The following is a 13,362-nucleotide window of genomic DNA, read 5'->3' as shown; positions in this document are numbered from 1 at the left end:
CCTCCCCTTTTCCATCTGTCGCAAAAGAGTAGGTGGCCGGGCCCGCCGCCCAGCCCACCGGCCCGGCCGCCCGCGCCTCACTCCCGGGCCCGGACCGCGGCGCCCACCCCAGCCCCCGTCACAGGCGCCGCGGCAGCCGCCACAGCTGCTCCCTCCTCCTTCTCGGTTGCCTCCGGCCGTCAAACGACGCGGGCCGTCAAGCGCCACCTACTCTTTTGCGACAGATGGAAAAGGGGAGGGCGGAGGGAGGGGAGAGGGGCGGGCCCGGGAGAAGGAGGCGTGGCCACAGCGAGGAGGGGGCGGGCACCGCCGGGGTTTGACCACCAGTTCTCGGGCCTGAAAAGTCAAGTCCTGAAGAGGAGAGGGGTCTGCGGAGGACTGGAAGCGGCCAATTCATGGGAACTTAAAACAGACCAACCGCGCTAGCCAAACCGAACACGTGTTGTGCCCCATTCGCTACTAATGGATTCAACAGCCCCAAGATTTTTAAAAAATAATTTTAAAACTTTTTTTCTGTAAAAATGATCCTCACTGCAAAAAAAAAAAAAAAGACTTAGTACAGAATAGTACCCCCCAGAAAAAGAAAGAAAGAAAGAAAGAAAAAGAAAAGTAAACACTGTCAACCAGACTTCCTAGGATATATTTTGTTGACGACTCTTCCAGACCTGTCTGGCTGCATGTACAGCATATAGGACACAAATCAGGCCCAGGACTGTCCATTTCTCTACCACACCAAGTCGTCTTCTTGATGTCAACCGTGAGTCTTAACTTATTAAATAACATAAAACACTAAAGTCTCATGCTTTGAAAATGCTTTTAAATTGTGTATTATCAATGCAAAAGACAAATTTTGTTTCTGGGGAAAAAATTCAATCTGAGCACAGGGGCAGACAATGGGGCGATTGTTTCCACTTTAGTTTCGGGACATTCCAAAGCCAGACAGTGCTTCTCAGTTGTTGAAAATTAAATGGTCATTTGAGGTGGCTTCTTGTGGGCTGTGAGCAGACACATGTGTGTTTGCCAAGTCTTAGGGCCAGCACCCTATAAGAAGGCAGCTGTCCAGGTGATCCTACAGTATGCTTACCTTCTTTTTTTTCTTTTTTAAGATCATTATCAAAACATACACACAAAATTCTTAATTTCCACCAGGATTTCACAAACCCCACAGAATAACTTCATGGATGTGCAGGAATCCATAACCTACAGTTAGAGAGATAGGATCCATCCAAGCCCCTCAGGGAGGCAGAAACACTTGGGAGGCACAGTGAGATGAGAGCAAAGGACTAAACCAGGCTTGATCCCACCTGTAAAATGGGGATGACCAGAGAAACTGCCTCTCAGGTTTCTGAGGAATAAGTGAGTTAATACAGGCAAAGCAAGCAAGGTGCATGACATGGGGTAAGTACACAGTAAATGTAAACCCACATAATTATTTTTCGCTATTATGAATGTCTGTGTAATAGACATATATAGGCCTACTTTTGAGACTGTTTCTGGGGGAGCAATTCCTGGAAGTAGATTCCTACGTTAAAGAGAAGGTTCATGCTGGTGCTCTTAACTCCCTTACCACTCTCAAACACCCCAGGGGAGGGAATCACAGCCCACGATCAGCAACATAGCCACAACAAAGCCAGGAGGTCAAGAGTAAGGACACAGGCACGAGGCTGCCTGGGTTTTAAATCTTGGCCTTGCCCCTTGCTAGCAAGTCAGCTAACTTCTTTGGGCCTTGGTTTCTCCATCCATAAAATGGGGATCATGAGACAGAGTAGGATTGCTCTGAGACTTAAGTTAGATAAACAAGTTAAACATTTAGCATACTGCCTGGCTTAAAATAACCATTCATTATTTTATTTATTTTTACTAGGAAACAGGAAACACATGTACATGACACAAAATTCAACATATATGAAAGGGTGAAGAGTGGCCATTAAGTCTTCCTCTTTCCTGGAGTCCCAGCTAGTCAGTTCCTCTTCCCAGATGCAACCACTGCTTCCTGTTCCTTGGGTGCTCTTCCAGAAATTCTATTCACTTACAGATATATAGCCATATAGACAGAGACCTATATTTTTCCCTTCACGGACATTGTAGCATATTATATACTCTTGCATATTACTTTTTTCGTTTAAGGGAACAGCTTGGAAATTCCATTATTATTATTATTATCATCATCATCAAAGGGGGTAGGCGCCAGTGGGACTCGCTGATGGGTGTAAACAGGGAGGAGGCTGAGAATCGGCTGGCAGCAGAGAGCGTGGCTGTCCACTGAGGCCATCGCTCTTCCTCGGGTCAAGAAAGGAAATGGTAAAAATGGAGAAAAGAAGAGGATGAGAGGGAGAAAATCCCCTTGTGGCACCAGACCACTACCCTCCAGTCCAGCTATCCTTTCTGCTTCCCAGAAAAGCAGAGTCCTGTGCCTTTAACTGTGCACAACAGGTGCAGCACTTACCCTGAGTAACATCTAGGCAGCAGCCACCCCTGGTTAAAGAGACAAGTCCTCCTTTTGGATGAAGCTTGGACCGATTTCAAGTTCCAGCAATTTGGTGAAGGGTGGCAGGCAGGCTTCACCAGGATGAATCCTTTCTCCAGGGGCGGCCAGCAGCCTCCAAGATTGATCCCCCCTCCCGATTTGCAATGACTCTGGGAACTCCACTGCGCAAGGATTTTTTTCCGTCCATAGTATGCCACCATTGAGGTTCTCTTGGGCCCGAGCAAAAGGGAAGTTAGAGCCGGTTTCCAAAGTCGCCTCCCTTACTGTGGTCCCCCATCAGCTGTGTGACTTTGAGGAAGTTGCTTCACATCTCTGAGCCCCAGTTTCCTTATTTCACAAATGGGGGCAATACTGCCTAACTGGCAGGGCTGTGGGGAACATGGCATAAGCCAGAGCTTTGAAAATTGAGCCACTCAACACATGCTCCTCTTCCCCTCTGCTTATCCCTCCATTTCCTCCTCAAAGGAGCTGGAATTTCAGTCTGCATCCTCCTGAATTCAAAAACATCCGGTGGATTCTGGCACCATGTCCTGTCCCCAGCTGCAGAAACTCCCCACCCTAGGTCCCAGGTCCCAACCGGGTGGCAGCCCTGGATTGCACTCCTGCCTCTTCCCTTTACTTGCCTTTCGAATTTGAGCTTGCTGTTGGGTCCCCCTGGGCCTTACTTCTACCATCTTTACCACGAGTAAATCTCTGTTCAGTGAGATAATTTCCCAGGTTCGCAGGGATTGTACCTATCGTCTAAAAAGAACATGTGTTGGCTTTGTTTGGGTTGTACAAATAGTATATATTCATTGTAAAATGATTGTAAAAACAATGAAAAATATAAATAAGAAGATAAAAACTACCTGGCAAGAACGCACACACACATTCCCACAAGTTGGAAATAATGACTGTAAATATTTGGCTGTCATTTTCTTTTAGCATCATCTCTATGCATTGTACCTGTAAGGATATATTTTCGCTAAGTGGGGTCATACAGTATATACTGCTTTTCCCATGTAACGTCATGTTGGTAGTGCATTACCCTGGCTGAATCAGTCTTAAGAGTATTGCCAATTTCTCTTTTCCCCAGGACCTAACATGGCCTGCTTTATGTTGTTCATTGATAATCATGACATTCCTCCCCCCTCTGCCCTTTCCCCCTGTGGGTGGGGAACCCCCTGCCCACCCAGGGTTGTACCCACTCCCCACTCCTCTGGAGCCTAACCTGCTGGAAAGGATCTCCCTTTGAGGGTCTCTTCCAAGGATGAAAATTGTTGTTGTTTTCCCAGAGATGGCTGCCTCTAGCTGACATCTGCTCCAGGAACCCTTGTTCTAGAAACGCTTGAGTTGTGTTTTGAAGACCCACATCTGTGAAGAGACCCTAAACAACTTCTTCCTTCCTTCCTTCCTTCCTTCGTCCCTCCTTCCCTCCCTCCCTCACTTTCTTCTCTCTCTCTCTCATTCATTCATTCATCCATTCATTCAACAATGTGACCTCAGGAACAAGACCTTCCTTGTCTCAGAGGTTCCCTTTGCCTCCCAGGGACAAAAAGGCAGATTAAGTGAGTCCCTTTTTGCGGGGCGGTGATGCACTTGCAAGCAGCCAGGAGGGTCTTGGGATGCCTCTGAACACATTCCTGCCAGGCCTCGCCCGCTCCAGGCTCAGACCCTCACGCCCAGGGCTTTGGACAAGGGCGAATGAAATCTGAATAGCTGAGATTTACTGAGGGCTTATCGAGGGGCTGTTCTAAGGGCACTGCAGGTAACAATGTCATTAACCCGTGCAAGGCCCAACGCATAGATACCATTATAAACCCCACTTTCCAGAGAGGAAACCGAGGCTCACGTTTATTAATACCATCAAGGCTTGGCGCGGGGTCCGGGGTATAGAAATTGTTGCCTCGCCCCCATCTCCCCTCCTCTTTCCGGTCGGAGTGAAGCCCCCCGGAGACGGGAGGGAGGAGGCCGGCGGCGGAAGGACCCGGGAGCCGCAGGGACGGGCCCGCAGGGAGCTGCCCGGACTCGGAGAGGCGGCGGGTTCGGGCGAGTCTGCAGGAAACCCTTCCCCCCGGCAGCACGGCGCGACACCGCCTCCGGGGCGGGCCCAGTGCGTGGCAGCGGGATCGCCGACCCCGTCGGGAAGTTTCCAGCCTGCGAGCGAGCGCCGCTGGACACGCCGGACGTTCCCAGACACGGACCATGCGGCTCCAGCTGCTCCTGGCCCCACTGGGCTGGCTGCTCCTTGTCGAAACGAAGGGTGATGCCAAGCCGGAGGGTGAGGGCTCCGGGCCGGGGGCGGGAGGGGGGATCCGGGGCCGGAGGTGGGGTGGGGGGGATGGGGGCAGGTGGGCTGGTCTGGGGGCTGCCTCCGTTAGGACCGGCCTGTAGGGGAGGCCTGGGCTTCCGAGGGGTTCTGGGTTCAGGCCAGTTGTCCACTGACTCAGTGGTGACTTGGACAAGGCACTTCCCCTCTTAGGGTTGCGTTTCCCACTTTCGGGCAGCTGGAGGGGAGGAACGGCCCAAGTCCCGTTCATTACCCAGAGGGGCAAATAATAATAGCACTCATAATAATAAGGACGATAACTACGTTTGTGGGGCACTGGCTATGAGTCAGACGTCGATTAAGCAGGACCCTAACCTTCGGAAGTGCATCCTTCTGTCATTTCCATTTTCTAGCTGGGAAAACTGAGGCTCCAGAGTTGATTCACTTGCCCAAGGTCACACCGCTTGTGGGCTTTGAAATCAGGATTCACACCTAGGCCTCATAACTATGGAGTGCGGGGCACCTGGGCGGGGTGGGAGACAGAAGGGGTGGCTCACATCACAGAGCCGTTTGTACTTTCACCCGTGTCCTCAGTGGTCTGCTCTACCCCTCCCAGGTGGGTCTTACTCTCTCCGGGTTGCACATGAGGAAACTGAGGCCCAGACAGGTGTAGTGACTGCCCAGGGGGATCCATCTTTGGAGCGGTGGGTCTCAGATCTGCTGGACTCCGGGTCTAGTGCTTTTTCTACAACCCCAAGGCAGATTGGATTTCAAAGTGTGTCCCACTATCCTGAGCGGGTGCTACTCTCCTCCCCAGCCCTCCCTGGACCACCTGCAGGGCCGCCCAGTCAGCATCTGAGAGCCCCAGGAGGACACAGACCACTGGCAGTCCCGGCGAAGCAGAGCCAGACTGACCACACCCTCCATCATCCCCCGTTCCCCTTGGCCCACTCTTCTAGGGAAACTGGGAACCAGAGTGGGGCAGGATGGTAGTTTAGCAGACCCTTGGGCCAGGAAAAGGGATGGGAACCACCATTTCTTGAGTACTTCCTTTGTGCCAGGTTCTGCCCAAGGCCACGCGTCTCCCGTGGTAAAACAGTGGTGCTTAATCTCCACGAGGCTTGCTGTTCTAGCCTGCAAAACAGGTGTGATGATACCTGCGTCCTAGAGCTCTTGACAAGGATTCCGTGGGATGAGGCCTGTTGGTGAGAGTTCAGCTCAATGCCCAGCCCATAAAGGCATTTTCTTTCTTGGCCCAGCGCTGCCAGCTTTCCTGGAGTATCCCAGCAGGGCAGTAAGACAGGTCAAAAAATACAGTGAGGGAGGTGCTAAGCACAGGGCTGGGCTGGCGGTGTGTGCAGAGGTCCTGTGGCCTGGGTCCAGTTGCTGGCTTTTTTTCCCCCTGGGCCTCTCTTCCCTCTGCTTTTGCTGATGTAGGCTCCCTCCACCCCAGACCATCCCAGGAGAAAATCTCCAGCTGCCCAGGGAGGTGATGAAGCCTGGGAGATGAGTTGGAGGGACCAAATTGATGACAAGGCTTCAGGTGCCCTGACCCCTAGCAGGTGATGGGAGGGGACAAAGTAGACACAAGGCAGCCCCCACAGAGGGTACAGGATTCAGGGTGTTGCTGAGATAATCCAGGTAAAGCACCTAGTAGATAGTAAGCGGGTCCCCAGGCATGTGGCGAAAGTCAGGCCGCTCTCAAGTTTGAGGCCCTGTGCTTCCCTTGCTCCATTCAGACCCTTTTGATACATAAGGAATCATTGGCCTCATTTTACAGATAGGAAGACTGAGACCCTAAACACCTGGTCTCAGGTTGCCACAGCTGATTGGAAGTGGCATCATTGACTGGGACTCAGACCCTCTGCTCATTCCTGCTGACCCCCAGCTCCAGATGGGGGGGCAGGTGTTGCCAGGAGATACACGGATAGAAAGAGGGACAGTTGTCCCTTTCAGCGTGCTCCCAATCTGAGGGAGGACACAGAGCTCCTCACCCCAGTGGATGCCCAGTCTGATGGGGGAGACACAGCCCTCTGCTCCCAGAGAGCCCTGTGCCTGAGGGAGGAGACAGTGCCCTGCGCTGGGGGGGCCCCAGACTGATGTGGGGGAAAGAAAAAGGCCTTCAACAAAGCGGCATCCAAACAAGCAAATTTGCACAGAGCTGAGGGGGTGGGAGAGTCCAGGAGCAACATGGTCCGTCCTTCTTTTTTTTTTTTTTTTTTTTCTGCGGTACGCGGGCCTCTCACTGTTGTGGCCTCTCCCGTTGCGGAGCACAGGCTCCGGACGCGCAGGCCCAGCGGCCACGGCTCACGGGCCCAGCCGCTCTGCGGCACGCGGGATCCTCCCGGACCGGGGCACGAACCCGTGTCCCCTGCGTCGGCAGGCGGACTCCCAACCACTGTGCCACCAGGGAAGCCCCCGTCCTTCTTTTTGTAGTTGCTTCTGGCTGAGACCCCCTCTCTCCCTGGGCCCATGCCTTTCCCTGCAGGCCTTCATCTGGCCACAGAGAGGGAAGGAGCAGCCTGAGCCTGATGGCCGCTGAGACCTGAGACTCCAGGGATGCCGGCTGGGCTTGGGTGGGAGCTTCAGGTCGTGCTGTTCTGCCGCAGGAAATGGAGAGGCAGGCAGACCCAGCTGGCTGTGTGTGTGTCAGGGTGGGGGAGTCTCAGGAGCCCTGAGGTGGCAGAAATGAGTGGGAGGCCAGACCTGGGGAAGAGGCAGGGCTGGCTCCAGCCCTGGGAATCCCCATCTCCTGGCTTCTGTTCCAGCCCCAGGTGGGTGTGGGGGATGGGAGAGGAGCTTCATTCATTCCCGCCTCCCCAGAGAGCAGACTGGGTGTGTCATGACCGTGCCTTGGGAGCCAAGGCCACACGCTGACCATCCACCCCCTTGCCTGGACCGGCACTGCTTGGGGAGAGGAGGTGGCATCTGAAGGAGCACAGCCGAACAGGGCCTGAGTCCTCAGCCTTCTCTTAGGATCCCAGAGAGATGTCTGCACTCCCCGCAAGGCCCCCGTGCCCCCCCCACTCCCCGTCATTCTCACTCTCAGGAAGGCAGCTCCTCTCCATCCCTGCCCCCCAGAGCAGCACTTTAGTTCCCTGACCAGGGATTGAACCCGGGCCCTTGTCAGTAAAAGCGCAGAGTCCTAACCACTCCTGGACCACCAAAGAATTCCCTGGTACTATTGTTATTACTCCCATTTTACAGATAAGAAAACAGAGGCACAGAGAGGCTAAGTTACTGTCCCAGCAATCTGTGGCAGTTTGCCACTCCACTCTGCTCTCTGGTTTGTCTCTGCTGACCCTGGATCATGGGTCATCCATCTGGGGAAACCACTGCTGGACTTTGAGCAGCGGGTCAGGGGGACCAAGAGCCCTGTATGTCGGGCCTCATGTGGGCCCTGGCCTCAGCCCAAGGCAGCTGGCTGGGCCAGACAGAAGCAGGTGGGCGGGGCCCTGGGCCACGTTGTCACCCTGTAGGCTGCCCAGAGCTCTGGATGTGCAGTGAGTTGGGAAGAGACCTCATCCAGTGACTGGAGCGGGTGCCCACACTGGGGAGGCCTGAGAGAAGGTGGCTGGAAATGCTGGATTCAGTCTACAGCTGGGATTCCCAGCATTCCGGGATGTTGGACAGGGAAACAGTGTGGTGAAGGGCATGGGCATTTGGAATTCCAGCTCGTTTCCTTCTCACTTCGAGGTCCTGTGACCTCGAGGTTATATAGCCGCTCTGTGCCTCAGTTTCCTCACCTGTAGAAGGGGGGGTAGAAATATCCCCTACCGCACAGGGTGTTGATGGTTAAATTTGATAACGAACGTAACACGCTTCACAAGGTGCATGGCATCTAGAAAAGGCTCAACAGTGCTAGCGCTTACTAGTCATCTCCACAGGGCTCCTGAAGGCCAGACACTGCACCTGAGGCCCAAGTCACACTCACTCCGAGTCCTGGGGAGGGGGAGGGACACCAAGGAAATAGAGACGCGGGCCTGGCCTGGCAAAGGGAGGAGGAGGTTTGTACCGGTAGTTCACCTACTGTGCACACGGAGACTTCACGGGCCGAGGACTGACTGGGTAAGGGGATGAGATTGAGGAGGGCTTCCTGGAGGAAGTGGCCTGGGGCCTTTTCAGGGGAAGGAGCAGGCTTTGCAGGCAGGACAAAGGAATGGGGTGCCGGCTGGGTTCAGCGACGCAGTTTCATGGGGGTGTTGAGGGGTGATGCCAGGGTCCCTTAGGGGAGTGGCCTGCCTTGAGTTCTCTTGCTGTGAACCACCTCCCAGGCCCCTGCATTGGAGCCCAGAGTCAGAGGACCAAGGGATGGGTTGGACCAGCGGTTTCTAAACGTGGCTGACATCAGAAATCACCAGGGGAATGTAGGACAAATCCAGACTCCTGGGTCCATCTCAGATCTGTGGTCCTGGGGCCCAAGAATGTGGATTTCACAGCCTCCCTTGTGATGCCAATATGCAGGCAGGTTTGGGGCCCTCTGCACTGGGGGATTTTGTGGGGTCCTTGGCCAGGAGAGTGGGCGTTGTGTTGCCCAAGGAACCCAGGATTTGTTAAGGCACCATTGCGAGCACCTGGCAGGAAAACTGAGTGGAGACAGGCTGGGCATGTGGGGAGGGTCCAGCATGGCCTGAGCTGGACAGTCTCATTAGACAGATGGAGATGGACGCCTGGCCACGTCCCAGGCCTGAGCGGTGCATGCAGAGGTGAAGAGAGGGGATTCTGGGTCCGGGTATCTGTGTCCAAATCATGGTGCTGCCACTTCGTGGCTCCCTTGGGCAGGTTACGGTATCTGAGTCTTGGGTTCCTCACTTCCCCTCCCCCACTTCCTGACTTCAGGAGCCCTGGTCCAATGGAGAATCCAGAATCTCACATAGATACACACGCTGGCTTTTTCCATCCATGAAATGTGACACTCTTCCTGTCCCCAGCAGCCCCTGTTGTCGACAAGAGGGCCTCAGAGCTGGGGCTCTGGCTCTGTTTGCCTGAGGGCAGACTTAACCATCCTGGCAGGAGCTGGGGGGAGCCCTTCCCCAAGTGTGAGCAGCACCCCTCTTTCCTGGACCCCAGGGTCAGATGGTGAGGTCTCCCCTCTCCATATCTGCCTAATGAATCCACCCGCTTCTGCCCCAGGTCTCTGGACCCACCCGCAGCAGATTCTTGCCAATCCTGGCTGGGCCACCTGGCACCAACCCCTTGCTCTGGGACCAGCAGCCTGCCCCTCGGCTCAGCCAGCTCTGTCAAGCTGGACTCCTTTGTTCTTTTAGCCCAGGCTCCTCCTGACTTCCTGGGGAGGTCGAGGTGGGAGGGCCTTACCTGCCTGTGCTGGCCTGGCCACTTGGTGAGTCTGTTCACCCAGAAAAGTGTTAAGACCTGGACCCCAGGGAAGTAAGGCTCACTTAGTGAAACAATGATGGGCGCTGCAAAGTGGGGTCCTGCCCTCTGCCCAGAGAGAGGTCAGGAGAAATCCAAGAAGGCTTCATAGAGGTGGTGGCAGGGAAGAAGTATCACTGGCCCTGGGACCTGGAGGAAGGTTAGAGAAAGAGCAGAGAGAGGGAGCCCTAGCAGGAGGGAGGAGCCCAGCCAGGAGGAGGGCCCACTCAATGGAGGGAATGAGTGTGCCACCAGGCCAATCAACGGGGGCCTTGAATGCCAGAGCAAGGCGTTTGCCTCTCAGTAATAAGCACCAATAATAGCTTAGTGTGTGCCAGTATCCCAACAAGGATTTTACAGACCTGATCTCATTTAATTAGTCCAGCAGCCCTGGGAAGTAGGTACTACTACTATCCCTATTTTACAAGGGGGAAACCAGCTCAGAAGGGTCAAGGACTTTCCCGAGGTTGCACAGTTGGTAAGGAGCAGAGCTAGGAGCCTAACCAGGCCAGCTACAGGGAATTTTTTTTTTTTGTTTCTCCTGTGCAGCGTGGCATGTGGGATTTCAGGTCCCCGACCAGGGATTGAACCAGGGCCTCAGCAGTGAAAGCCCGAAATCCTAACCACTAGGCCACCAGGGGACTCCCAGAGCCTTCACTTCTCGTAGAACACAGCCTCAAAGTATGGTCTGGGAGGTGCTTCTTCACGGCTCCCAGAAATGGCATCTGGGAGTGTTTTCAGCAGGTTCTGTTGCAGAGGTGAAGCCACACTACAGAGCCCAGAGAGGTCCCTTGTTAAAAAGGTAGCATAGCCACTCTGGCCAAAGGCCAGGATTTCAAGTCAGTTTCCACTGCAGGCCAGCTCTTATTGGTTCTCACAGTGTTGGGAGAATCCAAGGCCAAGTGAGGCTCAGCAAGAAAGTCTGTTGGGATTGATTAGCAATGTCTGCCCTGAGTGCGGGCATGGAGAGCTGTGATTGTTGCCAGGCTAATGTCTGATATTGGCCAGAGAGGTCCTCCTGTTGTTCAGCATTCAGAGCAAATCCTTTCCTCTGCTCCTAAATCCAGAGAGACCCAGTCTCACAATGCAAGGTGCAGACACCTCTGCTCTGGGTACTTCCTGCCACATTGGTCAGTTACCAGATGAATGGAGCCCTGAAGGAGAATTGGGAGACCCAGGTTATGTCCCAGCTCTGTCATTAACCAGCTGAGTAATCTTAGGTGTGTCTCTTCCTATCTGGGCCCTGGGCCCTTGTCTATAATGGGTTGACATGAAGATACGTCCTGTGGGATTTGACACATCCTGCTGGGCATGGTCATCCGTTCCTCCTGTCACCTCTCTTCATCCTTCATTCCCTTCTCTGTCCCTAGACAACCTTTTGGTCCTCACGGTGGCCACAAAGGAGACCGAGGGGTTCCGACGCTTCAAGCGCTCAGCTCAGTTCTTCAACTACAAGATCCAGGTAAGGGGCTCCCCAGGTGAGGCAGGGATAGCCGAGGGGTGGTGGGAGAGTCCAGGAGCTGGATGTCTGCCTTTCCCAAACTGACTTGGGCCCAAAGGGAAATCTTCTGGAAAAGTAAGATGGGAAGAACATAAGCAAAGTCTAGGAGATGTTGGAGATAGAGGGTGTGTGGAAGGTGAGACTCGAGAGGTATGTGGGTGTACTCATGTTAGTGCATAAGACTCACCTGGGGACCTGTGGCTAGTTTAGAGGGTAGGGCCTGGGGATCAGCATTTCCACAAGGCCTCCCAGGTGATTTGGGGATGCCCTTGTCTGGATATCTTACCTGTATAAACACTGCTGTAAAGAAGCACAAGCTAACGCCATGTCCATTGGTGGCATGGATTTCATGTCCTGTGCATGCAGTCTGTGGGGCTGAGCCCTGCAGGGAGAGATTCCTCCATTTCACTGAGTGTGCTGAGTGCCTCCTTGTGTCAGGTGCCGTGGTTGGCATTGGGGACAGAATGATGGACGAGACAGACCAGGGCACTGCCTACACAGCTTGCCTACACAGCTTAGTGGCTTTAAGCCAGAAAGAAAGTGTATTAGTTTGTGGCTTCCCTGGTGGCGCAGTGGTTAAGAATTTGCCTGCCAATGGAGGGGACAGGGGTTCGAGCCCTAGTCCAGGAAGATCCCACATGCCGAGGAGCAACTAAGCCCATGCGCCACAACTACTGGAGCCTGCGCACCTAGAGCCCATGCTTCGCAACAAGAGAAGCCACTGCAATGAGAAGCCCGCGCACCACAATGAAGAGTAGCCCCCGCTCACCACAACTAGAGAAAGCCCGTGTGCAGGAACAAAGACCCAATGCAGCCAAAAATAAATAAATAAAATAAATAAAAATTTTAAAATTCATTATAAGAAAGTGTATTAGTTTACATAAATGGGGCTTGAGGCAGCGGGTTGCTTCAGGCATAGCTGGATCTAGGAGTTCAAGGAGCATGGTAAGGGCCTTGTCTTTCCATCTCTAGGCCCTGTTTGTTTTCATTTGCAGACATGCTCTCTCTACATGGTAGCAGGATGACCACCAGCCATAGACCCACATGCCCCAGCTTCACAACCTCAGCAGAACAAGACAACCTTTCCTTACTTTTAACAGAACAGTCCCAGGGAAGACTCTGATAGGCCCTACTTGGGCTACATGCTCAAACTCATGGCTCTGGGAGAGATGGGAGACTCTGATTGGCCAGCCATGGTCACATGACCACACCAGGAGCCTGCTCAGCCCCACATATGTCTTAGAATGCTTTCCCACGGGGAGGGGAGGAGGTGCTGGACACAGACAGAAGCACAGATGTGCACTGCCCAGGTGGGGTTGGAAATTGAGCTGGCCAGATCTTTTCTTTACCAAAAGCTCATGTTAAGGGGCCTTTCTCTGCAGGCGCTGGGGCTGGGGGAGGACTGGCATGGGGAGAAGGAGATGTCGGCAGGTGGAGGGCTGAAGGTTCGACTACTGAAGAAAGCCCTGGAGAAGCACGCAGACAAGGAGAACCTGGTCATTCTCTTCACAGACAGGTAGGCAGCTGAGAGGTAGAGGAATATTCTAGAATGAGGTCCTGCCAGGACATCAGGGATGAGGGGGATTACTCTAGCTAAGGTTGCCTGCAGTTTTAAGGGGTCTGTGAACCCCAGAAAAGACCCATGTCCACTCTTGGTGAAAAGATGGGTGGGGGCGCCTGCCCAGGTATGGTGAGCTATGCTTTGAGTGTGAGATGGGCACAGATTATGGGGACCACGTCTCTGCCCAGGAA

General features: G+C 53.7%; 1 protein-coding gene across 2 annotated transcripts in view; it reads left to right on the top strand.

Annotated features, from left to right (window-relative positions):
• The first annotated feature begins 4,491 nt into the window (after positions 1-4,491).
• Positions 4,492-13,362, top strand: part of PLOD1 (procollagen-lysine,2-oxoglutarate 5-dioxygenase 1) — a 28,304-nt gene continuing 19,433 nt past the window's right edge. Inside the window, exons 1-3 of one of the 2 annotated variants that reach the window (XM_029230243.1) lie at positions 4,492-4,748; positions 11,480-11,571; positions 12,993-13,126. In XM_029230243.1, coding sequence (XP_029086076.1) covers positions 4,673-4,748; positions 11,480-11,571; positions 12,993-13,126 — 302 coding nt within the window. In that variant the 5' untranslated portion in view covers positions 4,492-4,672. Of the gene's footprint in view, positions 4,749-11,379; positions 11,572-12,992; positions 13,127-13,362 lie in introns of those variants that run through there. The other variant, XM_029230242.1, reaches the window with a different exon arrangement.

Source organism: Monodon monoceros, unplaced genomic scaffold, assembly GCF_005190385.1.
Source record: "Monodon monoceros isolate NGI ecotype Baffin Bay Population unplaced genomic scaffold, NGI_Narwhal_1 Super_Scaffold_18, whole genome shotgun sequence".
NCBI classification, from domain to species: Eukaryota; Metazoa; Chordata; class Mammalia; order Artiodactyla; family Monodontidae; genus Monodon; species Monodon monoceros.
The sequence above is the reverse complement of the archived record's forward strand: the minus strand, read 5'-3'. Positions and strand labels throughout refer to the sequence as shown.